This window comes from Microcaecilia unicolor, chromosome 6 (genome assembly GCF_901765095.1).
Source record: "Microcaecilia unicolor chromosome 6, aMicUni1.1, whole genome shotgun sequence".
NCBI lineage: Eukaryota > Metazoa > Chordata > Amphibia > Gymnophiona > Siphonopidae > Microcaecilia > Microcaecilia unicolor.
The window spans coordinates 166,612,643-166,640,249 of NC_044036.1; the positions used below are offsets into that span (position 1 = coordinate 166,612,643).

Consider the following 27,607-nt stretch of genomic DNA (forward strand, 5'->3'; position numbering starts at 1 on the left):
TGGCAAATTAAGCAGTTTGCTCCTTTGTATTCCTAGAGCAAACCTGATTTCTTTCTCTGCCATACTACAGTTAGACCTTGAATAAATAAGTTATTTTTATTGTATGCATCAGTAAAAATAAAAATATTATTTAAATCTGTTTACAGTTTAATATACCCACATAGATAGATATATAAATAAATAGAGAGAGATAATTGTCCATACCAGATCTTTTTTAAGTGCCATTTAAGAGAGAGTCATGGGACTCATTGGGACTAGCAGATAACACTCTGTGTGTGTGCAGTTCACCAAAAAATTACTGATCTTTGGAGATGTAAGATCCAGTATTTAGACAAATTTGCCCAAGTAAATACATTTAATAGATATACACTGGTCACTAAAACTATATGCTGGAATCCAAGTTTTCTTTTTTCCAATCCTGCCTGAATTTTAATAGCAAGGATTACAACCACCAAACAAAAACTTAACATGGCTGTGTTTTGGCTAATGCCTGCATCAAGGGTAAAAGACATCAAGAATTCTCATATAAAACAGACCGCATCAATTTCTCCTCTCTTGTTAACATAGGCGAATCCTGAGAGTACACTGCTGTTCTGTAGAGCAGAATGGTTTAAATGCAGAAGGGCTTTATCTATATCAGTGGTTTTTCAACTCAGTTATCAGGGGGGACCACCTGGCCACTCAAGTTTTCAGGATATCCACAATGAATATGCACGAGATAGGTTTGCAGGGGCTGCCTTCTTGCTTTGCAGATCTCTCTCATGCATATTCATTGTGGATATCCTAAAAACCCGGCTAGCCAGGTGGTCCTTGAGGACTGGATTGAAAACCACTGGTCTATAAAACACCTGCTTTGTGATTTGTCATCAAATACTACCCTGAAGGATTGCAGTTTTCTAAGATGTGTCTCCAGGGAGAGGCACTGTTTTAAGAAAGGATTCTTTGATGTTTAGTAAAAAAAAGGCCCATTTCTGACACAAATGAAACGGGTGCTAGCAAGGTTTTCCTTGGAGTATGTATGTTTGAGAGAGTGTGTGTGAGAGTGAGTGTGTGAGAGAGAGTGAATGTGCAAGTGTGTGACACAGAGAGAGAGTGAGTCTGGGTGCGAGTGTGTGTGTAAGAATGAGAGTGTGTGCAAGTGCATATGTGAGTCACAGTGAGTGTGAGAGAGTTTGTGCTTCACACAAATACAGTGTGTGTGAGAGAGTGTGTGTGAGACAGAGAGAGTGTGGGAGAGTATGTGTGCGATACACAGACTCTCTGTGAGACTGAGAGAGTGTATGAGACCGAGAGAGTGTGTGAGAGTGGCTGAGGCCCTCCTCCCTCTCTGGTCTGAGGACCCCCTGGCTCCTTCCCTCTCTGAGGGCTCAGGACTGCCCCTCCCCCTTTGAGGGCTGAGGCCCACCCCTCTCCGTCCCCCTCTCAGGGCTGAGGACCGCCTCTCTCCATCCCCCTCTCAGGGCTTAGGACCGCCCCTCCCCCTCTGAGGGCTTAGGACACCCCCACCCCCCCTCCCTCTCTGGTCTGAGGACCCCGTTCCCCCCCACCCACCCCCATCTGTGGTCTGAGGCCCCCCTCCCCCCGTGCAGAAGCAGGCTTGTGAAGTCATTGAATAAGAACCAAAGTCATCTTACTGTTTGTTTTTGGGTTTTCCAGCCTTTTCTGCGTTTTTCTTCACCTTCTGTTTCAGTGCTTTAGGTTTAGCCGGGCTGTTACCAACATTTTTGTGTTTAAGTGCTTTCCGTTTTGTGGGGCTTTTTGTTTTGTTTTTTGTAGGGGTTGCTGATGGTTTCTTGCCTGTCTTCGGCCTCTCTGTAAGTCCTGGTTGTGCCGCTTGAAGCAAGGGGTTTTTTCCTCCACGTTGTAGCCCGACGCTGCCAGAACCTTCTTCAGGGCAGCCAGGGACATAGCGCTGTGCTCGTGACTTGCGTGCTTTCGCCGCTGCAGCCAGCTTCTTCACGTTTTTGTTGGCCGCGCTTGGAGCCAGCGCCATCGCCAGGTTCTGCCACTGCCAGTACAGAGCCCCGCAAAAACGCAGCATGCGCCCGAGATCCTGTGAGATAAAAGAAAGCAGTGACGTGTGGTGTGAAGCTTGCTCCTTAAATGTTTGGAGGGGGCGCGCGGCAGCATTGCGGAGCGAAGTAAGTCTTTTTTTTGTTTGTTTTTTCATTACCCGCCCTCAACGTCATGACGGTTTGATGCGAGGGCGGGGTGGGTGAGCGATGCGATTGGGTGAGTGTCAGTGCTCCGCCCTCGATGTCATCACGTTGTGACGCAAGGGCGGAGCAGACACTCATGGGATCTACACAACTACAAATTGTAATTTTGGAGGCTTCATTAGAACGTTGGAGGTGCATTTTATATAGAGAGAAGTGGAAGGAGAATTTGATATTGTCTGTTTTATACGAGATAATACTTGATGTCCTATAAGCCTGATGCAGGCGTAAAATGAAACCTGGCCATGTTGAGTTATCTGTAAAGTTTTAAGGAGCCTTTTTACTAAGCTGTGACAAAAAACAGCCTAAGTGCATCATTGCATGGGTTTTCCTGTATCACAAGGCCATTTTTACTGCAGCTGTAAAATGGCCGATTTTCTATTTTTTTTTTTTTTACTAATGGCCATGCACTAATTTTAAAAGCAAGGAGTGGGAACTGGATCAAGCTGTTCAAAAACAGATTTAGGACTCTAAAGTGAAATTATAGGTGTTTATTTAAGCTGACTCGACACGGTACCATGTTTCAGCACTTACGTGCCTGCCTCAGGAGTCTTGATACGTATACTTGCAATCACATTTGTCCTTGGCAATGTGTCCTGGTAAAATAAACAGGAGCTGATCTTTTAAAAGACTGTTGGTAAAAGAAACAAATGATGAACAGCATGTAAAATGCCGCTGTGATGCTACACGTATGTGCAGTGCTTTTTTTGTGCCGGTACGCAACGGTACGGCGTACCGGCACCTTTTTTTTTGGCTCCCCCCGCCCCGTGAGTCCATGTCCCGCACGCAGTGCCAGCCCCCATTTCCGGCCGCTGCTGCTTCTCCTGTTGAGCAACAGCGGCCGCTACACAAAGAAAACGATTAAAAAAAAACAAAAACTTCAAACCTGGCTGAAACGCGGCACCCCGGCACTGTAGTCAGCCATTAGTCATTGGCTGTTGCCCCGCAGCCGCTCCTCCTCTTGCCTTACGTTACTACGCTCCTCCGGGGTCTTCCTCCAGGGGCAGTGACGTAAGGCAAGAGGAGGAGCGGCTGCGGGGCAACAGCCAATGACTAATGGCTGTCTACAGTGCCGGGGTGCCGCGTTTCAGCCAGGTTTGAAGTTTTTTTTTTTAATCTTCTTTTTCTTTGTGTAGCGGCCGCTGCTACTCAACAGGAGAAGCAGCAGCGGCCGGAAATGGGGGCTGGTGCCGCGTGCGTCGCGACTTCGCGCCGTTCGCGGGGAAACTTGGCAGGGAGAGAGAAACCAACAGAGGGAAGGATTGGGGAGAAAGAGGGAAACCAACAGAGGGAAGGATTGGGGAGAGAGAGAAAGAGGGAAACCAACAGAGGGAAGGATTGGGGAGAGAGAGGGGAAAACAGATGGAAGGATGGGGAGAGAGAGGGAAAAACAGATGGAAGGATTGGGGAGAGAGGGGAAAAACAGATGGAAGGATGGAGAGAGAGAGGGAAAAACACAGATGGAAGGATTGGGGAGAGAGGGAAAAACAGATGGAAGGATGGGGAAAGAGAGAGGGAAAAACACAGATGGAAGGATTCGGGAGAGAGGGAAAAACAGATGGAAGGATGGGGAAAGAGAGGGAAAAACAGATGGAAGGATTGGGGAGAGAGGGGAAAAACATGAAAGGATGGGGAAAGAGAGGGAAAAACAGATGGAAGGATTGGGGAGAGAGGGGAAAACAGATGGAAGGATGGGGAGAGAGAGAAAGAGGGAAAACAACAGAGGGAAGGATTGGGGAGAGAGAGAGGGAAAACAACAGAGGGAAGGATTGGGGAGAGAGAGAGAGAGAAAACAACAGAGGGAAGGATTGGGAGAGAGAGAGAGAGGGAAAACAGAGGGAAGGATTGGGGAGAGAGAAAAAGAGGGAAAACAACAGAGGGAAGGATTGGGGAGAGAGAGAAAGAGGGAAAACAACAGGGAAGGATTGGGGAGAGAGGGAAAAACAGATGGAAGGATTGGGGAGAGAGGGGAAAAACAGATGGAAGGATGGGAGAGAGGGAAAAACAGATGGAAGGATGGGGAGAGAGAGGGAAAAACACAGATGGAAGGATTGGGGAGAGAGGGAAAAACAGATGGAAGGATGGGGAAAGAGAGAGGGAAAACAGATGGAAGGATGGGGAGGGAGAGAGGGAAAACGGAAGGATAGGGAGAGAAAGAGGGAAGACACGATGGAAGAATGCAGAAAGAAATAGGGGAGACACTGGAAGGATGGGGAGAGAAAGCAGAGCTGCTGGATGGAAAAGGGGAATAGAGAAAGACTGGAGAATAAGAGGAAGGGGCATGGGGAGAACAAGGGTGAGGAAAAGATGAAAAGCCACAGGTAGATGAAGGAAATTAAAGAATGGATAGTAAGAATGAATTAAATCTGGACAGAGAGCGAGCCTGAAAAATATTGAAGAAAGCAAAGAAAAAGGAGACAAAAATTACAAATGGCACAGAAGAGTTAAGCAAAAACAAAGGAAAGGAGAATCACAGACTGGGACCAATATGGAAAGAAAAACAGTCACCAGACAACAAAGGTAGAAAAAAATCATTTTATTTTCATTTTAGTGTTTGTAATATGTCCAATTTGAGAATTTACATTGGCTGTCTTATTTTGCACTGGGTATACTGGAGCTGTAAGAGCTTACAGAGATTATTTATAATGCAAAAAAATCACATTATTTTTTTCTCCTATAGTAACTGTAATATTTTCAATGATGTCTGTTTATATGCACCATGGCTGGTATAGGGGGTGTGGCTATCATAGGGGTGGAGCCATATGTGGTGAACCCGCCCACAATGAGTACCGGCACCTTTTTTTCTACAAAAAAAGCACTGCGTATGTGCCAAAACATGGTACCGTGTCGTCACCTTAAATAAACACCTATAATTTCACTTTGGCATCCTAAGTCCAGTTCCCATTCCTTGTTTTTTTACTTTATCCGCCCCGTGGAATCTTTACCTTCTTTCCACTTTTTGTGTGTGTGTGTGGGGGGGGGGGGGGTTCATGTGTTGTTGCCTTTAGTGCCCAGCCATTAAAAAATTACTGCATAAGCACTGACCACCACCCATTTAGTAGGTGTAAGGACTCACGTGGTAATCACATGGAAGTGCTGTTTAGCGCAGCAACACCCACTCTCTGCCGCCTCAAAAAAAAATACAAATATTGTTAGCACGCAGATTAGCGTGTGCTAATTTGGCAGTTACAGCAGGACACAAGTGCATCCCACAATACGCCATTTTAAGTTATGCGTTAGCACTTAACACACCTTTGTAACAGAGTTCGAAAGTGTGTTAAGCACTTAAGACGTGGGTTACCATGTGATAGTTGCTAGTGCACAACCGCATTAAGGGGTTTTGTGGTAACCCGCATGGTAAGTGTTCAGTGTTAGGGGCCATGGCATGGATGGAGAATAGGTATGTAAGCATTAGCTAATGCACAGTGGATATGGGACCTCTTATTGCCTTCTAAGTAGGAGGTACATTAATTGCAACCAGGGACCATGCACTTATTGGCATTTTAATGCAGGACCTGCATATGAAAATACTGGTTCCGCCCCTACAGGTTGCCATGTAAATTTGCAGCTACCATGTGGTAAAGGGAGTCTTTTACTAAGCCACAGTAGAAATCAGCTGGCAGTAAACACTGAGACGCCCATGGGCATCTCGGCAATTACCACCAGTTGATTTCTACCGCGAGCTAAAAACGCTACCACGGCTTGGTAAAAGACTCCCAAAGTCTTGTGTTAAGCCACAATAACTGCAAATTTTACTGCACTTTAGTATAAGGGCCCCTTATTTTGGTGGTTTTAAAGCTTACTTGTTAGTATTTGTTAGCTGGGAGTGATTTATTTACTGTCCTCTTGCTGTTTTCATTTTTAGGAGTTATTTATTTAAAAATAATCACTAGTTTGAAAAGTTTGTTAGCATCTATGATGGGTCACTTTTGGCGGGGGGGAGGGGGGAGGGGGGATCTGCCAATGCTTTGATCAAACTTGGATTCAAAGAAGACAGAAATGATATAACATGCTAATGAATAAACCACACTTATAAGAAAGTAATGAAGTATATGGAGATGATTTCAGTCTAATCAATTAGACATGGCTTTATGGGAAAGCAAAATGATTGAATTCATCCAGATATAAAGCGTGCTTAAAGATTTACGCCTATGTTTACTAAGCGGTGCTATGGGCCCATTAGCATTTTTAACGCACGTAAATGGTTTACGTGCGTTAAACGCTAATGCGCCCATAGAAATGTATAGGCACATTAGGGTTTAATGCGCCTTATATTTACAGGTACGTTAAAAACGCTAACACACCTTAGTAAACATACCCTTTAATATATTTTATGAAAAACTGGAAACCCTGTGCCCAGTATTTTAAAGGACTTATCCAGGTAGCAGCACCTTATCAATTAGGCAGATTTACTGCATATTCCCAGTAAGAAATGTATTACTGTAGTTCATACCTGTATGTAAAACTAGCAATTCTGCTGGACCGAAAATATTGCACTTTTTTTCTTTTTCAAATATCATTGATGATGTCCTTAGACAATCCAGCTTTCTTCAATGAGATTATCCAAACTTTCTTCAGTTTATGCTTTCTAGAATGACAGCATTCTATTATGCAAGGAAAGTTGGGTTCCAATCTTGTTCTGACATGTCGCATGACTGAATCCCTCCCAAGACAATGCCCAATCCGCTGTAGATCCACCACATCAATGGAACAGCACCTCTTCACCTTCAGAGATTGGGAATCGCATCCCCCTTCATGAATCACAGTGCTTTGGTTTTCTTTGTGAGGCTGGAGGAGGGCAACATGGAATCCAGTAGGTTGGACTAAACCACAAATGACAATCGATATGGTCAAAGAAAGTGAAAGGGTAAACATCTTAACAGTCAATAGCAGACTTGGCACCTGGTATAAACACGCATTTATATTGTTTTGTCCTGGTGCTGCGTCACCCTGATATGTTGTTACATTTGCGAATTTTTAGAATTCTTTACTTGCAAATGACTGGCTTATGCAGCATGTAATGTAATTTGTGATAGCATAGTCCACTCTAGCACAGAAAATACTTTATGGCATTGGCTTTCAGGAAGGAAGTAGGATTGCAGCGGAGATCCTTAACTAAGTTCAAAAGGTACTTGAAAGTACTTTGCTAATTGATGCAAGATGGACTCTGCTAGTTGCCAAGTGTACACTGGAGACACTACACAGTGCATGGTAGATGTGTTTTAATACTACATCATAACAAAACAGATAGTCCCTGTGGTATTCATTTCCTGAATAAAAAGATATATTATTTCCATGTTTGGTTTAGATGCTGCAAAAGTGTCGTGAGGTGTTTTTTTTTAAATTTCTTATTAATTTCAGTGTGCACATTAACTTCATTGGTTATATTACTCATCAAAACTTTACCCCTGAATTATGTACAATCACCCTGTAACTGCCGAGATAAATTTTGCTGAGCTTACTAGTTAAAATCTCTTTTGTACGTGCGCAGTTACTGGAATGTTAAAGCTGGGTTATTTCATATCATGCTACTGTTCATCATTTTTGGAGAGGATTCTGTTCTCCTTTTTGCTGAACTGGCTACAGCTACACCATCTTTTTTCACTTTGCCCTGGATTACTGTGAAGGGAGAGCTGTTAAATGATCAGAGCATCAGACTGCCTCAGTGCTTCTTTGAACTTTATCCAACAGGCTGGCAAGAAAAGGTCCCATGTGAGAGTATAAATAACAGACCATGTTGTTTGTATCATTTTCATTGTACACTATGACAGCCATTGTTCTCTAACCCACCTGCAGCCAATTTTGCACCCATGGATTTGATAGGCAATTCCCATGGGCGTAGTTTGACTGTTTCATTTGGGAGGGGGGGCAAAGGATGGGGCGGGGCATATTAGCATATTCATTTGAATATATATATATATATATATTATATTCAAATGAATATGCTAATATGGAGGAAGGAAGGAAGGGAGAAAGAGCTGGCTTTTTTGGGAATTACCATAATGAATATGTATGAGATATCTCATACATATATATTATGGCTATTCCCATAAAAGCCAGTTCTTTCTCCCTTCCTTCCTTCCTCCTTACCCATCACTCCCTCTTCCTCTCACCTAGTATTTCCCCACCCCCTTTCCCATACCATGCCAGTGTAGACCTTAGAAATGCATAAGCTCTATATGTAGATCCTTCAAGAGGTAGTGTGTCATGATTTAGGCTCTAAAACCCTTTCTGATGTTTTGGTGCCACCTCAGTAAGGCCAACACACAATCTCTCCACTGCAAAACACTATACACAAACTTGTGCAAAAACACACTCAACCTTACCAAACCATAACAGCACTAATTCCAAGAACAGGATGAGCTACAACCTTATGTGTGGAAAGGCAGCACTGTAATTACACTGGGCTCTAAAACACCAGTACACTACCTAATTAAAAAAAAAAAAAGGACTGCAAATACTACACACTAGAAGAATACTGCACCTTGATCACACATGAAAAACATATGACAACAGATATGACACAAGGAACTAGAAATAAAAAAATATGAAGGCAAAGTACTGAACTGGAAAGTTACCTCAAGAAGTTAGACTTGGCATGCAGCAATACTAGAAAAATTGAAACTTACATGCAAAATATCACAGATGCACATTTCCAAAAGCGGACATATTCCAATTAATAAATTCTGAATAAAATACTTTCTTCTACCTTTGTTGTCTGATCATTTAGTTTATCTATTCACTTTGGTCCCAGTGTCTTCTGTTTTATGTAGTGTCTTCTTTCCATTTGATATTTTTTTACTCACCATGTCTACCATCCTCCTGTGTCCTTATGCGTCCTGCCTACCATCTGTAGCCCTGTCCCTAACCTTTCTTGAGTTTCAGTATCTGCCCTCAAAGTGTTCCAATCCAGCCCTTAAATTCAGCAGTTTCCCCTCCATCCATATCCAGCATTTCTCCTCACTCCCCTCCTCTCCATCTGTGTGCATCTCCTTCCTTTGTCTTGTTGAGTCATTGGATGTTTTAATAAAGATCTTGCATATCTCGAACATCATCTAGCTTCTACTTTTTTGTCATGTTCGCTGGGTTCGGCATGTCAAACTCATCTAGCCACATGATGTAGGAAGAAAACTGAGTAGCTGTTCCAGAGTAGCATCAGCAACAATCTTCTGTGAAAGGTGATGGAACATTAACAAATTGAAGGGAGAACTGACTTGGAGAGACAAGAAGACAGGAAGATGGAAGTTGAGACTGGCTAAAATAGGATTGGGAAAGCTTGTGTACATGTGGAGAGAGTTTGAGGGGGGGGGGGTTGTTAGTGGAGACAAGATGGGCTCAAGGGGAATCCGGTTTTATTTAGCTCACACTGAGTGTGTTTGAACAGCCATTGCCCTGGGTAACGGGCATGGGCCACTTTGTCTGGCAATGGTTCTTTTCTCACACTGAAGTCTTTTTGCCAATGTGGCCCCTGCTTGAAAAATGGTGAAGATCACTAGTGTAGAGAGGGGCTATGGTTTAATAGGTGCTAAAGAATGCATCTGATGTGCTCTACAGGGGACTGAAAACTGTGCCTCTGCTGCAATCACTGGTTGTAAAGGGGAGAGGCAAAGCAGGACAGGGGACACAATGAGGCATATTTTCAAAGCACTTTGGGAGGCTAAGTTCCATAGGTTTCTATGGAACTTTGGGAGGCTAAGTGCTTTGAAAATGAGCCCCTGCCTCCCAAAGTTCCATAGAAACCTATGGAACTTAGCCTCCCAAAGTGCTTTGAAAATATGCCTCAATGGGGAGGAGCTGGTGGGTTACTGTCTTTAAAGAAATTCAAAGTCAAATCTGTGTCTCATATATACTTGTATGTCAGTAACTTCAATAAAATAAATAAAGAAGTTTAGAGGTTGGGTCCACACCCATTATTTTTATTTTTTATTTTATTTGTAGCATTTATATCCCACATTTTCCCACCAATTTGCAGGCTCAATGTGGCTTACATTATGTCGTGATGGCGATAGCCATTTCTGGGTACAGAATTACAAATGGTATTGCATTAAGGTGCATACATACATGGTAAAGAAGAATGCCATTGTGGTATTGCATAGAGTTTTCTGAGTGATAGAGTGAATTGTAACATAAGTTAGGTCGTCGACTATAGAGAGATCATTTTCAACATAAGAAATAAAATGGTAGTGCGTATTGCATATCTTTCATTAATAGCAATGAGGTTAAACAGTCAAGTGTCAAGAGTTTGGTTTTGTCTAGTTAATGTAAAGTCTAATTATTTGTAGTTAGGATGGATCGTTGTGGTAAGCCTTCTTGAACAGGTCAGTTTTCAGTAGTCTACGGAAAATTGTTAGGTCATGCTTTATTTTCCAATGGCTCAGTAATATCTTTCACTTAAGGCCTGTAAGCACAAGGTATTTCTGAGGCAGTAGGCACACTAAAACATTAATACCCAGTCCAAGGTAGATGAGTTAACACTGAATCAAAGAAAAATGGCAGACGCGGAGAACCTGTGGTTTTGGAAAAGCCTCATTTATGTGTAAAATTACCACATATGGGCAAGCTCTGTTACCCCTCCGGAATAAAGGGTAATCATTCTAGAGGGTTTCACTATCTCAGGCAGAAAGGATATCCTGATTATCTAGTGATGCCACTGGGGTGCTTCACCATTAAATTTTTAGCATTTGTTTTAGTTCACATGCCCCTAAGTATTGGAAGTTATAATAAAACAAATCTAATCACTTCCCATTTCCCTTCCAGTCATTCATTTTCAAGTCTCACCATCTTACTTATTTCACACATATAGAAAAATGGTCTATGGCTATGTTTTATTAGGCATGATATGCCATCCTTCAATAAAAGACAACAGAGCAGTTTACGAATAAAATCAATTAAAAAGAGAAGAACACCATAATGTTATAGGACAGGGGAATAAAGCTGTGCTCTGGATACTGAGGGAATTGCTAGGTGAACACAATAAAGTGAGCAGTGTGTCCTGGCAGGGAAACACACTGAGCCTGCAAATTGGTGGGAAAATGTGGAATACAAATGCTATAAATAAATAAATAAATAAATAATACAGGCAGAGGGATAAGCCAGGATACCAGAACAGAGTATTTTGTGTCTAAGTGTGAGTAATTTGAATTTGATTCAGAACAGGATCAAGAACCAGTGATATTGACAGATCAGGGGGATTATGTGGCAACCCGACATAATAGCCCGGACAAAATAGCCCTTAATAAAATGGCCCTTGTAACAAAATACCCGCCCTCCACAAAAATAAGAAGTATTGTAAAAACTCAGTCTCTCTCCCTCTGGGGGTCCAGTATCTCTTCTTCCCCACTATTCCCCACTCCCTCATCTGAGCTCTCTCTTTCTTCAACTCCATCTCCAGTGCAGCATCTTTCTCTCCCCACCTCCAAATTCTGTCCTACTACCCAGGGCCGTGCCTAGGGTCTCTGGCGCCCCCCTGCAGACTATCAATTGACGCCCCCCCCCCCCCGTGAAAATGATCACCCCCCCCCCCATGAAAATGATCGCTCACCACTTGCCACACTGAAAGGAATTGTCAGCAATATTCTTAGAAACAAATTGGTATACATTGCAAAATAAGATAGCAGATGTAAATTCTCAAAGTGGACATATTCCAAATGCTAAAATGAAAATAAAATGATTTTTTTTCTACCTTTGTTGTCTGGTGACTTTCTTTTTTCAATCATGCTGGTCCAGTATCTGATTCTGCTGCTATCTGTCCTCTTAACTCCATTTCCAGGGCTTCCTTTCCATTTATTTCTTTACTTTTCTCCTTTCTTCTTCATTTCTTGCTCTATATCCATTTCCAGCAATTTCTCCTCTCTCCCTGGCTCCTGCCCTCCCATCCATGTCCATTCTTGTCCCTCTCTGCCCTTCCCTCCTCCATCCATAGCCAGCAATCCTCCTCTCTCCCCTCCCCTCCATTTCCAGCAATTTGTCCTCTCCCTGGGCCCCCATGTCCATCCTTGTCCCTCTCTGCCCTTCCCTCCTCCATCCATAGCCAGCAATCCTCTCTCCCCTCCCCTTCCAGCAATTTGTCCTCTCCCTGGGCCCTGCCCTCCCATCCATGCCTCTCTGCCCTTCCCTCCGCGCCCTGGGGCCTTTAAATCTTTTACTTCTGGTCGCAGCAGCGTCAGTGAAAGCGGAGCGCTGCCGACATCTCCCTTCCCTTTGCGCTCTTGGTTCCCTCAGTGTCCGCCTTCTTCTGACGTCAGAAGAAGGCGGGACACTGAGGGAACCAACGAGTGCAAGGGAAGGGAGACGTCGGCAGCAGTGGCGTAGCTAGGGTAGTTGACACCCGGGGCCGGTCATTTTTTTAACACCCCCCCCCCCCCCCCAAATCCAGTACTAGGCATACCGAGAATACAAAACACGACCTATAGAGCAATTTTACCATACCATAAGCAGTCGTTTCTATGAGTCACACAAGGAAAAGGAAAGCATCTTAAGCACTACAGTGAGCACTAGAACATCAATTCACCTATTGTAAGACGAAACCAGACAGAATAGTACAGATCGTCGATCCTGCACAGTCAATGCCAACTGAAAGCCATGTCTTTTTCACAAACAGATACACCCTAATCCACTATAGAATAAGTAATCATAAACTTTCTATTTAGACAAAAATTAAACTGAACCCCCAATGCCAGACTCTGCATACAATGCAACGCCACAGAAACAGAAAATGTCTCCTAGTACTGTGCAAAATATAAAGACAGCAGATGTAAATTTGAAAAAACTAACAAATACCAATCACCACTTTACAAATTAACAAATAGAAATAAAACAAATACAGAAAATAAAATAATACCATTTTATTGGACTAATACATTTAACTTCCAGAGGCCAAAATCTCCTTCCTCAGGTCAATACAGTATAGTGCTGTTACAGTATCCTATCCTGATCTGAGGAAGGGGGTTTTGTTCTCTGAAAGTTAAGTCAAAATGTATTAAAATTAGTCCAATAAAAAGATTACCTTATTTACATGTTCTATTTATAAACATTTATTAACACAGCTAAAATACTATATCCTAAAGCAAAATAATAAAAATATATATTTACAGTTTGTTGTCTTTGGTTTCTGCTTTCCTCATCTTCTTTTCACCGTCTTCCTTCCATCCAGCATCTGTCTTCGCTCTCTCTCTGCCATCCAGTGTCTGCCCTCTCTAATGTGCCTTCCATCCACCATCTGCCCCAGTCTGCCATCTCTCTCTCCCCCTTCCATCCACCATCTGCCCTCTCTCTCTCCTTTCCCTCCAGCATTTGCCCTCTATCTCTGCCCCTTCCATCCACTGTCTGCTCTTTCACTCCCTTCTATCCACTGTCTGCCCTTTCTCTCTGCTCCTTCGATTCACCATTTGCCCTCTCTCTTTCCCCCTCCCATCCATTCAGGGTCTGCCCTCCCTCTCACTCCCCATTCCATCCAGGATCTATCCCCCCTCTCTCAATGCCCCCTCTTTTCGGCTCCCAGTTCCCACCTGCGGCTGCCCCTAGTTCCAGATCCATTGATTCTCCCATCCACCCCTGCCCCAGGCATGACCCCATTCTCCCTCCTGCTCACTTTTCAGACCCCAGTTCCAGATCCATGCCCCTTCTCCCATCTGTCTCCCACCCAGTCCCTTCTGCCCATCCAAGTCCCCCTCACCCCATCTGTCTCCCACCCAGTCCCTTCTGCTATCCAAGTGCCCCCACCCTCACCCCATCTGTCTCCCACCCAGTCCCTTCTGCCCATCTGAGTCCCCCTCACCCCATCTGTCTCCCACCCAGTCCCTTCTGCTATCCAAGTGCCCCCACCCTCACCCTGTCTCCCACCCAGTCCCTTCTGCCCATCCGAGTCCCCCTCACCCCATCTGGCTCCCACCCAGTCCCTTCTGCTATCCAAGTGCCCCCACCCTCACCCCATCTGTCTCCCACCCAGTCCCTTCTGCCCATCCGAGTCCCCTTCACCCCATCTGTCTCCCACCCAGTCCCTTCTGCTATCCGAGTCCCCCCCACCCTCACCCCATCTGTCCCCCACCCTCACCCTGCCTCGTCTTCTCCCTGCCACCCGGTCTTTAAAAATAAATTGCCGACGCGATAGGGAGCGCAGCACCTCGTGTGCAAGTAAAAGAAGCGGATCCGATCATCTCATTGGGCCTTCCTTCACTGTCCCGCCCTAGAGGAAATAGGAAGTTGCGTCAGAGGAGGGCGGGACAGTGAGGGAAGGCCCAATGAGATAATCGGATCCGCTTCTTTTACTTGCACACGAGGTGCTGCGCTCGCTATTCGCGTCGGCAATTTATTTTTAAAGGGCTGGTGCGGGGGAGGGGCTGCCAGGAAGAAGAGCAGCGGGAGCGGCGGCACCCCCCTTTCTGATGACACTCGGGGCGGACCGCCCCGCCCTTGCTGGTCGGCAGCGCTTTCACTGAAGCTGCTGCGACCCAGGTAAAATATTTAAAGGCCTTTGCGGCGCGGGGCGAGGGTAAGCACCGCGGCGGCGCCCTCCAGAGGTGGGCGCCCCCCTGCGGCGCTTACCTCGCTTACCGCATCGGCACGGCCCTGCTACTACCCCCTTCCTGCCATCTCTCTCCCTTCCTCCCCTTTCCACTGCCTGGAAATGCATCTCTTACCCTTCCTTCCCACCCACCTCCCAACATAGTCCACCATGTCTTCCTCTGGGATGCCCTGTGTGGTCCGGTATCTCTCTCACCACCGCCCCAGCAATCCTCCAACATTCCTGTAAGCCAACTGCAGTGTCAACAAGTTGCTTCGGCCAGCTCCAGAAGAGTTCTCTCTGTTGTGTCCTGCCTTCGTGGACAAAGGAAATTGAGTCAGATGAGGTGTGACAACGGGAGAACACTTCTGGGGCCATCCGAAGCAGCTTGTTTCCTTTGCTGATTTTGCTGGCGGTCCACAGGATCATTGGAGGATCTCGGGGGGGGGGGGGGGGCAAGGGAGAGAGAGATACCAGACTGTGCAAGGCAGGCAGGAAGAAGAGGAGACATTTCAGACAATGAGCGTGGAAACTGGGGTGGCAAAGGGGAGACATACCTTGGCTCAAAGCAGCAGCAGAACTGAGAAAATCACACAGTTGCAGCAGCAGGAGGAGTAATATATTTGGGGATGGGCCCTTTTGTCTGAGGGCTCATTTGTCAGGGACCAAATTGTGGGCAGACCATTTTGTCAGCGATTTATTTGTCGGGGGCTATTTTGTCTGTTAATTTTTTTGTCAGGGCTATTTTGTTTTTGAGCCTTTTGTCGGGGATATTTTGACCAGGTACTGGATTATGTGATCATACCTCTTTGCTTGTGCAAAAATGCAAAGAGCTAGAATTCTGCTAGATCAGTTGGTTTATATGCAATTGTGTGAAATGGCATTGGAAATGTCACTGGTAAAAACAAAAAACAAGAAACAGTATTTTTCCTGTTTGTTTTTATGTCGTAAATAGTATGCTCCTATGACAACATAAAGAAACAAAAACCCAAAGAAAAAACATTCCCAGAAACAACACTAAACAAAACGTTTTGGCACAGGAGGAGGCCTGAGCTCTTGAGTACTGGAGAGATTGTGAGTACGTACCACAACAAACCTTCATCATATATGCCAAAGCTATGGGGTCCCTAATCTTTCTAGACACAGAAGATTTGGATGCAGTCTCACTCTTGCAAGGATCACTGTCACAGCAAGGTCCACTCTAGGGGGAATGCCAGGGTCTTGGGAAGTGCACCATCATCTATAAAGCTCCTTTCTCCTTAAGGTTCAGCCTCTAGTACTAACAGGATTGAAGCACAGGTGTTCCAGCAGAAAGAAATGGGCACCAGCATCCAGGAACAAGCAGAACAGATTCACAGTCAAGAAACAAGCAGACATCTGACACCAAAAGTCCATAAAGAATAAGACACTCTAGGGTCCTTTTACTAAGGTGTGCTGAAAAATGCCTGCGGTAGTGTAGGCGCGTGTTTTGGGTGCACACAGAATCATTTTTCAGTGCACCTGCAAAAAAATGCATTTTTTAAAATTTTTGCCTAAAGTGGACGTGCGGCAAAATGAAAATTGCCACATGTCCATTTTGGGTCTGAGACTTTACCCCCAGCCACTGACCTAGCGATAAAGTCTCATACGGTAACTGGGCGGTAATGACCTAAGTGGGTCAAATGCCACTTGGCACGCATCCTATTTGCGTGTCTGAAAATATAAATTATTTTTCAGCAGTGTGTATTGGACGCGTGCCAGAAATGAAATTACCGCAAGAGCCATGAGGTAGCTGGGCAGTAACTCCATTTTGGCATGCATTGGGCACACAAAGACGCTTACATGGCTTAATAAAAGGGTCCCTCTGATCTCCCATAGGACGTATATAGGGTTGAGTGTTCTAGGGTCATATGGGTACAAGCAGCCAATCAGCCCACACTGAGACTGCTAGCAATCAATATAAGAGACATTTCTGGTGCCTGGCTTTTGGGAGGTAAGTGTATAACTACCTCTAAACAAGAAAACAGCTTATATTACTTCCAAAAGAATCAATCAACTTCCAATATCCAAATAGAATTTGACAAATGTCCAATGGATGAAGATCCTTGCCTCCTGCTTGACAATTCATTTTGCCGAACGCAGGGAAAAAAAACTATTTAGTTCACATGAAAAAGTGAAACCCCTTAGGTATGGAAGAGGGAACTGGATAAAAAGCCTGAAAAGATCTCTAAAAGCTAAGAGAATCTTTTACTAAAGATTAGCTCGAGTTATCTGCAGCAGGGCCCATAGGAATAATATGGACCCTGCTGCAGATAACTCAAACTAATCTTTAGTAAAAGACCCCCTAAGTGCCTTTAAGTTTGGTGACATGGAAGCGCATTTTCGATAGAACATCTAAATCAGAATTTGGACGTTTTACATAAAACATGTTTAGCTTTTAATAAAGATGATTAAAACATATTAAAACGTGATTGCAAAGACTTCCTACAACTATGGGACCTTAATTCGCCTAATATGCAAGCTACACATGTCAAAAGACACACACTTGACCTAATTACATACAAACTATCCTTAGACTCAAACCTTATACTAACAGATACAAAATGGATGGCCATACCATGGTCAGATCACCATAAATTAAACGTAGCCCTACAGTGGCGGAAAAAAGACACGCATCCCAAGGAAGAATGCACAACCTACACCACTAGAGGACAGATTGATCCTGTTACATTCTGGCAACAGATCTACAAAAATGAATGGTTAGCACAGACAGACTGCAAACACTATCTCCAAAATTGGGACGACAGATGCAGGAGCATACTAGACGAAATTGCACCACTACAAACAAGAACCTCACAAAGACACAACTCAATGGTTCAACGAAGAACTGAAAAAACTAAAAACACAAGTCTGGAGACTCGAACGCGCATGGCAAAAAATGAAAAATGAATATACATTCAAAGCTTGGAAACAAATGCAAAGAAAATACAAGTATACAATAAGACAAACCAAAAGAGCATACTACAAAACCAAAATAGGACCAGACTACAAAGACGCACATAAACTATACCAACTCGTGCACAAACTAATAGACACCACACCAGTGACCACAGCCAGCACAGACACCCCATCGGCAGACCAACTTGCCAAATACTTCAATGAGAAAATTATAAAACTTCGATCCACATTACCACACAATACCACTGACCACGAAAAATTTATGGATTACCTGGACCCTACTCCCGGCGAATACCCAGCAGATCGAACCAGGAATGACTTTGATATGCTAACCGAAGAAACCATCATTCAAGCACTCAACAGATTCTTCAAAACCCACTCCAAACTGGATATTTGCCCCAGCAGCCTAACAAGGTCCGCCCCCAAATGCTTCATAACAGACCTTACATCACACCTGAACTACATGCTACAACATGGACTTTTCCCCAAGGACAAAGGAAATATATTACTTACACCCATACCCAAAGACTTAAAGAAAAAACTAAATGACACAACCAACTATCGACCAGTAGCATCCATCCCCTGATAGTAAAACTAATGGAAAGTATGGTAACCAAACAACTCACCAATTACCTAAACAAATTCACAATACTACATGAATCACAGTCAGGATTTCGATCCAACCATAGCACTGAAACAGTGCTAATCACGCTCATAACTAAATTTAAACAACTAATTGCAACTGGAAACAATGTGCTACTCCTACAATTCGATATGTCCAGCGCGTTCGACATGGTCAGCCACCAAATACTCACGAACATCCTAGACTACTTCGGGATTGGAGGAAACGTACTAAGATGGTTTAAAGGCTTCGTAACAACAAGATCTTATCAAGTGATTTCTAACTCAAAAACGTCAACACCATGGAAGCCTGAATGCGGAGTACCACAAAGATCCCCGCTCTCACCAACCCTTTTTAACTTAATGATGACACCTTTAGCCAAATCGCTATCCAACCAAGGACTCAACCTGTACATCTATGCAGACGATGTCACAATATACATCCCGTTCAAACAAGACATAACCGAAATCACAAACGAAATCACACACAGCCTCCTAATAATGAACTCATGGGCACACACATTCCAACTAAAGCTAAATGCAGAAAAAACACAATGGCTCATCCTGTCCTCACAATACAACACGAACAAACCCAATATCATAAGCACCCCAGACTACACCCTTCTGGTCTCAGACAGCCTGAAAATTCTGGGAGTCACAATTGATTGAAATCTCACACTCGAAGACCATGTGAAAAATACAGCAAAGAAAATGTTCTACTCAATGTGGAAACTTAAAAGAATCAAACCTTTCTTTCCAAGGGAAGTATTCCGCAGCCTAGTACAATCAATGGTGCTAAGTCATCTAGACTATTGCAATGCCATCTATGCCGGATGCAAAGAACAAATCATTAAGAAGCTTCAAACCGCTCAAAACACAGCAGCTAGACTCATATTTGGGAAAGCGAAATACGAAAGCGCCAAACCCCTAAGAGAAAAACTACACTGGCTCCCATTAAAAGAACGAATTGCATTCAAAGTTTGTACCCTAGTCCACAAAATCATATACGGAGAAGCCCCAACCTAAATGTCAGATCTTACAGACCTGCCCACTAGGAACGCAAAAAGATCATCACGCACATTCCTCAATCTCCACTATCCTAATTGTAAAGGGCTAAAATATAAATCCACATATGCGACCAGTTTCTCATACATCTGCACGCAGCTGTGGAACGCACTACCGAAGGCCATAAAAACAACGCAAGACCTAACCATCTTCCGAAGGCTACTGAAAACAGATCTTTTCAAGAAGGCATACCATAAACATCCATCTTAAAGTCCAAATAATAACACCATACACGATCTATACAAACCCGAAATCTTATCACATGACTAATTAACCCCTTTGCTATCAATGATCAAGCATTACCACCTTAAACCTTATATCAAATAGGGTCTCTCTATAGTCGATGACCTAATATATGTTACAATCCAATTTACTACTCAGGAACCTTCATGCAATACCATAATGTATTCTTCTTTACCATGTATGTATGCACATGGTATATATTCATACCATGATCTGTTCCATATATGCTATGTTCCATGTATGTTACCATGTATGTATGCACCTTAACGCAATACTATTTGTAATTCTCTATACCCGGAAATGGCAACCGCCATTACAGCAAATGTAAGCCACATTGAGCCTGCAGGTTGGTGGGAAAATGTGGGATACAAATGCAATAAATAAATATAAAAATAAGTTTAGGATGTTACTGAATTCCATTATTCTGTCTCACTGTATTTCCAGTTTTGGCACAGTATAAGCCATCACAAGAACAAAATATAAGAAAACCAATGGACTGCATTAGGGGCTTATAGCCCATTTATGTTTCAACAAATGAGATCTGTTTGACAGAAAATATTTTTATTATTTTGACTTAAAAATCACTTGTTCCTGAAACATGCTCAAACAACAGAATCCATTTGTGTATCTAAAAGGTAAACTTCTACAAAACAGATGAAGATGTGATTCCATGTGCCCCAATGAAAGTATAATTCTACTTCCATTTAATTATGGGCCAACAATTTAAAAAAAACCCCGATAATGTGGATGCAGCAGCGCAAAGGTTTGCTTGCTTTGTTTTGAATGAACGGGGATGACGGCTACGCTGGGAAGGGGAAACTTAGATTGTCCTAATTGGCTTCGTTGCTTACAGTGGACTAGATGGGCTCACTTCCACTTCTCTTTATTAAATCTCCTTGCTTTGTACCGTCTCCTGTTCTCTATAACTTCCTTGTTCCAAAAGTCTGTTTTCTTTTCTTGGGCGCCCTGTGATGACGTCATTAGCAGGTGCCTGGCTGTTCCGGCTCTGGCTGCAGCCAGGGTGAAGTGAAGTCGGACTTTAAACGGGGATCATGACTGTAATGAGTGGTTTCTTCCGAGCGCTGACTGTTTCTCGCCGGCATGCGATGGTGGGACTGGTTTGCCGCAGGTTCCTGCACACCACTCCCCGGAGCCTAGCGTATGCTAAGCAGCTCTTCTTGGGCTCTATCGTCAAGGTGAGGAGCGCCCCGTTTATTCCTGCAGCAACTTTTCATTCTATTTCTCTGGCTGAGCTGTGGGGGCTTTTCATACCATACGTGTTAACATTTTTTTAAAAAATAATTGCTAAATACAACGCAAATTACTCTACTCCTGAACACAAGGAGGTTGCTCAATATTGGAATGTCCGACTATGCACCCAAAGAGTTAGCACCTATCTTCTTATACAATGAGAATACAACAGGATACTGCAGATTTGAGTGTCCCTTATAGTTCTGCTGAGTTGTGGTAGTTGAAAGGATGCAATATTGGTGAGGAGCAGAAGTTCCCAATCTGTTTGGGTGTGGGGGCCGTTTTTCAACATTCAAAACTTATGGCCATCCATGTCTTTCTTTGCTAGTCTTGCTGCCTGCCCTTCACCTTCCAGTTCCAACCCATTAGCCTCTCCCCTTATGTCTCTCTTGTCACTAACCTTTCCCCAGCCCCTCTCTGCTTCATCTCATCAGTCAATTCCCAGTCCCACCCCACCAATCTCTCTGTCTCATATCCCAGCATATCTTCACTAGTCTTTCTTCCTCACTACACTACCAGACTCTTTCTCCATAAACCTTCACCAGTAGTCTGTGTCACAAGCCTCTCTCCCAACCCGTTACTAGACTACTATTCTTGTTCTCCCCCTTCCCCTTTCCACCAGTTTCTTTTTTATTATTATTATTCTGTTTGTATCATAGTGGGCAAAATTCTTTTGGAATGTACCTCAAGTCAAAACACAGTCATCCCAAGTGTGAACTCTGTAACAAAGAATATTTACAGTAAAATCAGTTATTCCCACCAGGCTGCCTTTCATGTCCAGGGCCACCACACTGACCTTTGTGACCTTGAGCAGATTTCTTAACCTCCGTTGCTTCAAGTCCAAACTTAAATTGTAAGCTCTCCGAGGACAAGGAAATATGAATGTAGCTGTCCTTGAGCTACAACTGAAAAGGCATGAATCCATATAAAATCAAATTATTATTTTTGTTTCCTTATTTAATTTGAACATTTATATTCTTCTTAACCAGTATATTAAGGTGGAGTACAAAGAGTTGAAGCCCATAATCATAACGTTTTCTGTATACAAGAAGAAAAGTGACAATTACCCACCCCCCTCTATTCCCTACAATGAGTTTAATGTGTCCCGAACACTTCAGATAGGTAAATCAGTACTCACAATTATGTGCATCCTTCCCAGTTAGTTACATCATAAAATACAAGCAAGAACCCTTACAAAAGTCAGTTTCTTAATACATGTTTTCCATAATAACATTCAAACAACCAAGTTTTTAATACTTATTAGAGCTTTCTCAGCTCTTAAGGCAGTAAATTCCATAAATGCTATTCCTGTCCCCATTATAGGTCTCTTCCTGTGTTCTTGCAATTGAAACTGATGGCCAAAGGTAATATGGACGTGAGTTCCACCAACTGCAAATGAGGTTCTGGAATGTGCCAAAAGATTAAGATTTTATATATGTAGGGGAGATACCATGGAAAATCGTAAATAGGAATAGCAGTAATTTAAACTGTATTTGGGATCGAACTGGTAGCCAGTGGAGGACATTCAAATAAGGTGTCATCCTATCTTATTTGGATTCCCTCAGAACTACCATTATCTTTTTGGTTGAGGGGTTATTTTATTCTCCCCCCCTCCCCCGCTGCTATCTTTCCTCTTCTCTTTACTAACACTTGTTTCCCCAACACTGTTCCCTGACTATAGCTGTGCCCGGCCATTTCCACTTTTACTGTCCTGTTCCACGCCCCCCCCCCCCCCCCCCCCCATCTGTGCCAGCTGTAAAAGCATCTTTCAGGACTCCATGAGCAGCAAGGACCGTGGATTAACTGCTGCCAACATTTGACCATTTATTTCCAAGGGACATGGAAGGGGTAGAGTAAAAGCTTCTGCTGAACATTTAATTCTGGCAAGGATAGACAGTTGCAGCAAAAGGTCTTGTTTTGGTCCTTCTGAAAGTTTAGTTCATGGGGAAAGGGGCAGACAACAGAAGTGCTGCAGGAGTGGAGCCAGAGCACCAGCTGAGCTTTGTATTCTTTGGGGGGGGGGGGCAGGGGCAACAGACACAGTGGGATCTCTTGTTCTGTTCCATTGTGAATACTTAATTCTGAAGCCATAGCAAGAGCTCCCCCTATAGAGCTATTTCAGGGGGTAGATTTGATAGACTGGAGCTTCTCTCACCCTGCTGTCGAGTCTGGTGAGAACTGCACAGGGCCATTACAGTACAAAGGAGCATGGCAGGACCCTGACCAGGAGCCTTGCAATATTGTATGTCACTGAAGCATGGCAGGTATTCTGTTCCTATGACATATGAGATTAATCTTTAATATGTTAAAGTAGAAGAAGGATACTTACATTATCATTTGTTTATTCCCACTGCAGCTCCTTGTGACTCTGGGCAAGTCACTTAACCCTCCATTGCCCTGAATATAAGTACCTGAATATATGTAAACCACTTTGAATGTAGTTGCAAAAACCTCAGAAAGGCGGTATATCAAGTCTCATTTCCCTTTCCCCCTTTATGATATGCTTAATCCAGTTTTAGACAAATTATACTGTTTGGTTTTTAGGAGGAAGTGTTCCCATATCCAGAAGTTACCAATGAAGAGCTGAATGAAATTAATCAGTTTGTGGGTCCAGTTGAAAAATTCTTCAATGAAGATGGTATGAATATGTAATTATTAGTATTAGAATGTTATGTTCTTTTTAGTTATTATTCTTTTCATGCCCTTTCTGGAATGGTGAATCCAGGTTTGGCTATGCCAGGTATTGGGGCCTGTCAGATATGGAGATTTTTATTTATTTATTTATTTGTAGCATTTGTATCCCACATTTCCCCACCTATTTGCAGGCTCAATGTGGCTTACATTTGCCGTAATGGCGATTGCCATTCCGGACTACAAATATGCACATGGTTTTACAATCAAGTGCGTACAAACATGGTGAAAGAATATTGTGATCTTGCATACATATTAATACATGGTTTTACAATCAAGTGCGTACATACATGGTAGAAGAATAAATTGTGATCTTGTGTAGGTGTCGGCATTGTGTAGTTGCTCAGGTGAGGACATTAGGGTGAGAGTATTAGTGTATGGCGGTAAGGTTAGTCTGTATTTTGTGGTTGCTTAGTAGTCGATATTAGATTAGAAGTGGTATTATTTGTTCATTAAGGTCATTGAGTTTGCTCGGTCGCGTGATTGGGGTCGGACCAATCTTAATCTTCATTCTTATTGTTTGGTAATTAGGACGGTTGTTTGTTGTATGCCTTCTTGAATAAGTCAGTTTTCAGTAGTTTTCGAAAGATGGTTACATCTTGCGTTATCTTTATGGTCTTCGGAAGCGCGTTCCATAGCTGCATGCAAATGTAGGAGAAGCTGGTTGCGTAGGTGGACTTGTATTTTAATCCTTTGCATTTGGGGTAATGGAGGTTGAGGAACATACGTGCTGATCTTTTTGCGCTCCTAGCAGGCAGGTCTATAAGGTCTGTCATATAGGCCGGAGCATCCCCATGTATAATTTTGTGGACCATGGTACATACTTTGAACGCAATTCGTTCTTTTAGAGGGAGCCAGTGTAGTTTTTCTCTTAGGGGTTTGGCGCTTTCGTATTTTGCTTTCCCGAATATGAGTCTAGCTGCTGTATTTTGGGCTGTTTGCAGCTTCTTAATGACGTTGTTCTTTACAACCTGCGTAAATTGCGTTACAATAGTCTAAGTGGTTCAGCACCATTGATTGTACTAGGTTGCGGAATATGTCCCTTGGGAAGTAAGGTTTGATTCTTTTAAGTTTCCACATGGCGACGAACATTTTCTTTGTTGTATTTTTCGCATGGTCTTCTAGTGTGAGATTACGGTCAATCGTAACTCCCAGAATTTTCAGGCTGTCAGAGACTGGGAGAGTATAGTTTAGAGTGTTTATAGTATTGTTTTTATTTGAGTTGTATTGTGAAGATAAGATGAGACATTGTGTCTTTTCTGCTTAGGCCGTGGGAGAAAATTAAATGGCCACGACTGTGGCTGACATCTGTTGACCAATAAATGACGCTGATGCGGCTTCTGAAGGAAGGTCAGGAGGGGTTCTTTGAGCCACCTGGATGTGTCATCTAGATGGAAGTGTATGGCAGAGGCAACTAAAGGAGAAAATGGGCGAAAAACCAAAAATGCATTTTTAGCTACACTTGACGGCATGTTTTTGGAGGGCAAACTTGATGGTTTCAAATGAAGGCTCTGTAGAATACACAGTCAAGAGGATTTGTTTCCTCTATTTCAGATTCCCCCCCCCCCCCCCCCCCCCCCCCATTCCCAGTGTTCTTTGGATGGTCATTGTTTTAATTCTAGCTGCTTGATGTTACCCTTATTAATGATCATGATTCTCCTGCATCCTCGTTTCCTGGGCTGTGAACACTGACTGCAGCATCCTCATCTCCAGTTGACATGGGGGTAAGGACTAGAGAATCGTTTGTTTATTCTTTCCAAAAATACTAGGACTAGGGGGCACACAATGAAGCTACAAAGTAGTAAATTTAAAACAAATCAGTGTGTAATTAAACTATGGACTTTGTTGCCAGAGAATGTAGTAAAAGCAGTTAGCTTAGTGGGATTTGAAAAAGGTTTGGATAGCTTCCTCAAGGAAAAGTCCATAGACCAAATATTAAAATGGACTTGGGGAAAATCCAATGCTTATTTCTGGGATAAGCATCATAAAATGTATTGTACTGTTTTGGGATGTTGCCAGGTATTTGTGACCTGGATTGGCCACTGTTGGAAACAGGATGCTGGGCTTGATGGACCTTCGGTCTGTCCCAGTATGGCAATACTTCTGTACTTATGAATGACACGGGGACGGAGACCCAGGGGGATGGGGCGGGGATAGGGACAGATCCTGTGTGAACAGTGCAGGGTTGGGGGACAGTTAATGAACTGGACCATTATTTATATTTGAGTGATGCAGATGACAATATTGTGATTTTTTGGAAAAACAAGCAAACATGCTGGCCACAACTGGCAAAATTTCCTTCTACCAGCACATCTCCTAGGAAGACATCTTCTATTGCAGGAAGGACTGTGGAAGACAGTAGAGCTAGACTAAATCCTGAGATTGTTGATGACTTATTCATCCACAGACTAAAAAATTACTACTACTACTACTATTTAGCATTTCTATAGCGCTACAAGGCGTACGCAGCGCTGCACAAACATAGAAGACAGACAGTCCCTGCTCAAAGAGCTTACAATCTAATAGACAAAAAATAAATAAAGTAAGCAAATCAAATCAATTAATGTGAACGGGAAGGAAGAGAGGAGGGTAGGTGGAAGCGAGTGGTTACAAGTGGTTACGAGTCAAAAGCAATGTTAAAGAGGTGGGTTTTCAGTCTAGATTTAAAGGTGGCCAAGGATGGGGCAAGACGTAGGGGCTCAGGAAGTTTATTCCAGGCGTAGGGTGCAGCGAGATACTACTACTATTTAGCATTTCTATAACAGTGCTTCATAGATCATATTTCTCCCCCGCTAGGGCATACAGAATGGGTTGTATGTTTTATCCCTGGAATCTTTAACAGGGTGGATTAAGATTCCTTGGGCTAATAGAAGTCAGCTATTGTTGGGGTTGGAAGGGTAGAGGGTGGTGCTGGAGGGGGAGTTATTATAGTTGCTTGTTGTTGTTCTTTTCTATTTGTGATTTATAAACAACAATTGCACAGCATATTGTTCCCTTTTATACTTCAATGAAAAGATCTAAATATAAAATCATAAGTGTTCGAGGCTTCTGCAGATGAGGACAGAGCCCGCGGGGATGGGGCAGGGACGGGGACAGAACTTGCGGGAATGGAGACGAAGACAGGGCCCGCATGGATAAAGACAGAACCTGTGGGGATGGGGTGGGGACAGAGACAGAACCCACGTGGATGGGGACAAATTTTGTCCCCGTGTCATTCTCTAGTAATGACCTGACAGATGATTGAATCAAGGACCTTCTACATAGCAGCGTACAGGATTACCACTAAACTACTAGGCTGGCCCATATTACTGCTTTATAAAACAGATCTGTGACATTAACTGTTATGAAATACTGAATTTAAGTACAAAAGACTGCCAAATTGTAGCTTTCAGACTTTATTTATTTATGCATGCATAAAACCAATTCTTCTTTTTCCAGTGGACTCCAAGAAGATTGATCATGATGCAAACATCCCTCCCGAAACTTTGGAAGGTTTGAAGAACCTCGGCCTTTTTGGCATGCAGATCCCAGAGGAATATGGTGAGTGGCTAAGTAGAATGCAAGCTTGGACAGCACTCTCTGAAGGCAGTTTTTGAGTAGCTTCCTATGTGCATTGTATACATGCATATTACTATGCACATTCGTTAGAGTGAATTTTCTGGCCAGGTAGTTATACTTTGAGCATTCACTCTAAAGTACATGCATGCAAAGTGCCCTACTTCTACACCTGATGTTCCTGCAGGCAACAGAATGGGGGATAACCCCTGAATTCTATAACAATCACCCAAATTTGTGCGCAGATCCACGTGCAAGGAACCAGCGAATGGGACTTGATATACCGCCTTTCTGTGGTTACAATCAAAGCGGTTTTACGTATATTAACAATCAGTTATTGACGTTTATTAACACTAATTAGGATTTATGCGTGAATCTGCCTATGCACTATTCTATAACACTGCATCCCTAAATTGTCTTGTGTGCAATTCAAAAGGAGATGTGGCCAGGGGAGGGGCATGGGCAGGTCAGGGGCATTCCGAGAAGGTTTCATGCATGTCTTAAGGATTAGAGAGACAAGGAAATC

The 27,607-nt window shown here is 43.3% G+C and overlaps 1 protein-coding gene across 1 annotated transcript in view; it reads left to right on the top strand.

Moving 5' to 3' along the window:
* The first annotated feature begins 20,581 nt into the window (after nt 1-20,581).
* ACAD9 (acyl-CoA dehydrogenase family member 9) overlaps nt 20,582-27,607 on the top strand; it is a 76,112-nt gene continuing 69,086 nt past the window's right edge. The window contains exons 1-3 of the mRNA XM_030205762.1: nt 20,582-20,780; nt 23,380-23,473; nt 26,965-27,066. Of these exons, the coding sequence (XP_030061622.1) occupies nt 20,637-20,780; nt 23,380-23,473; nt 26,965-27,066 (340 nt within the window). The 5' untranslated portion in view covers nt 20,582-20,636. The remainder of the gene's footprint in view (nt 20,781-23,379; nt 23,474-26,964; nt 27,067-27,607) is intronic.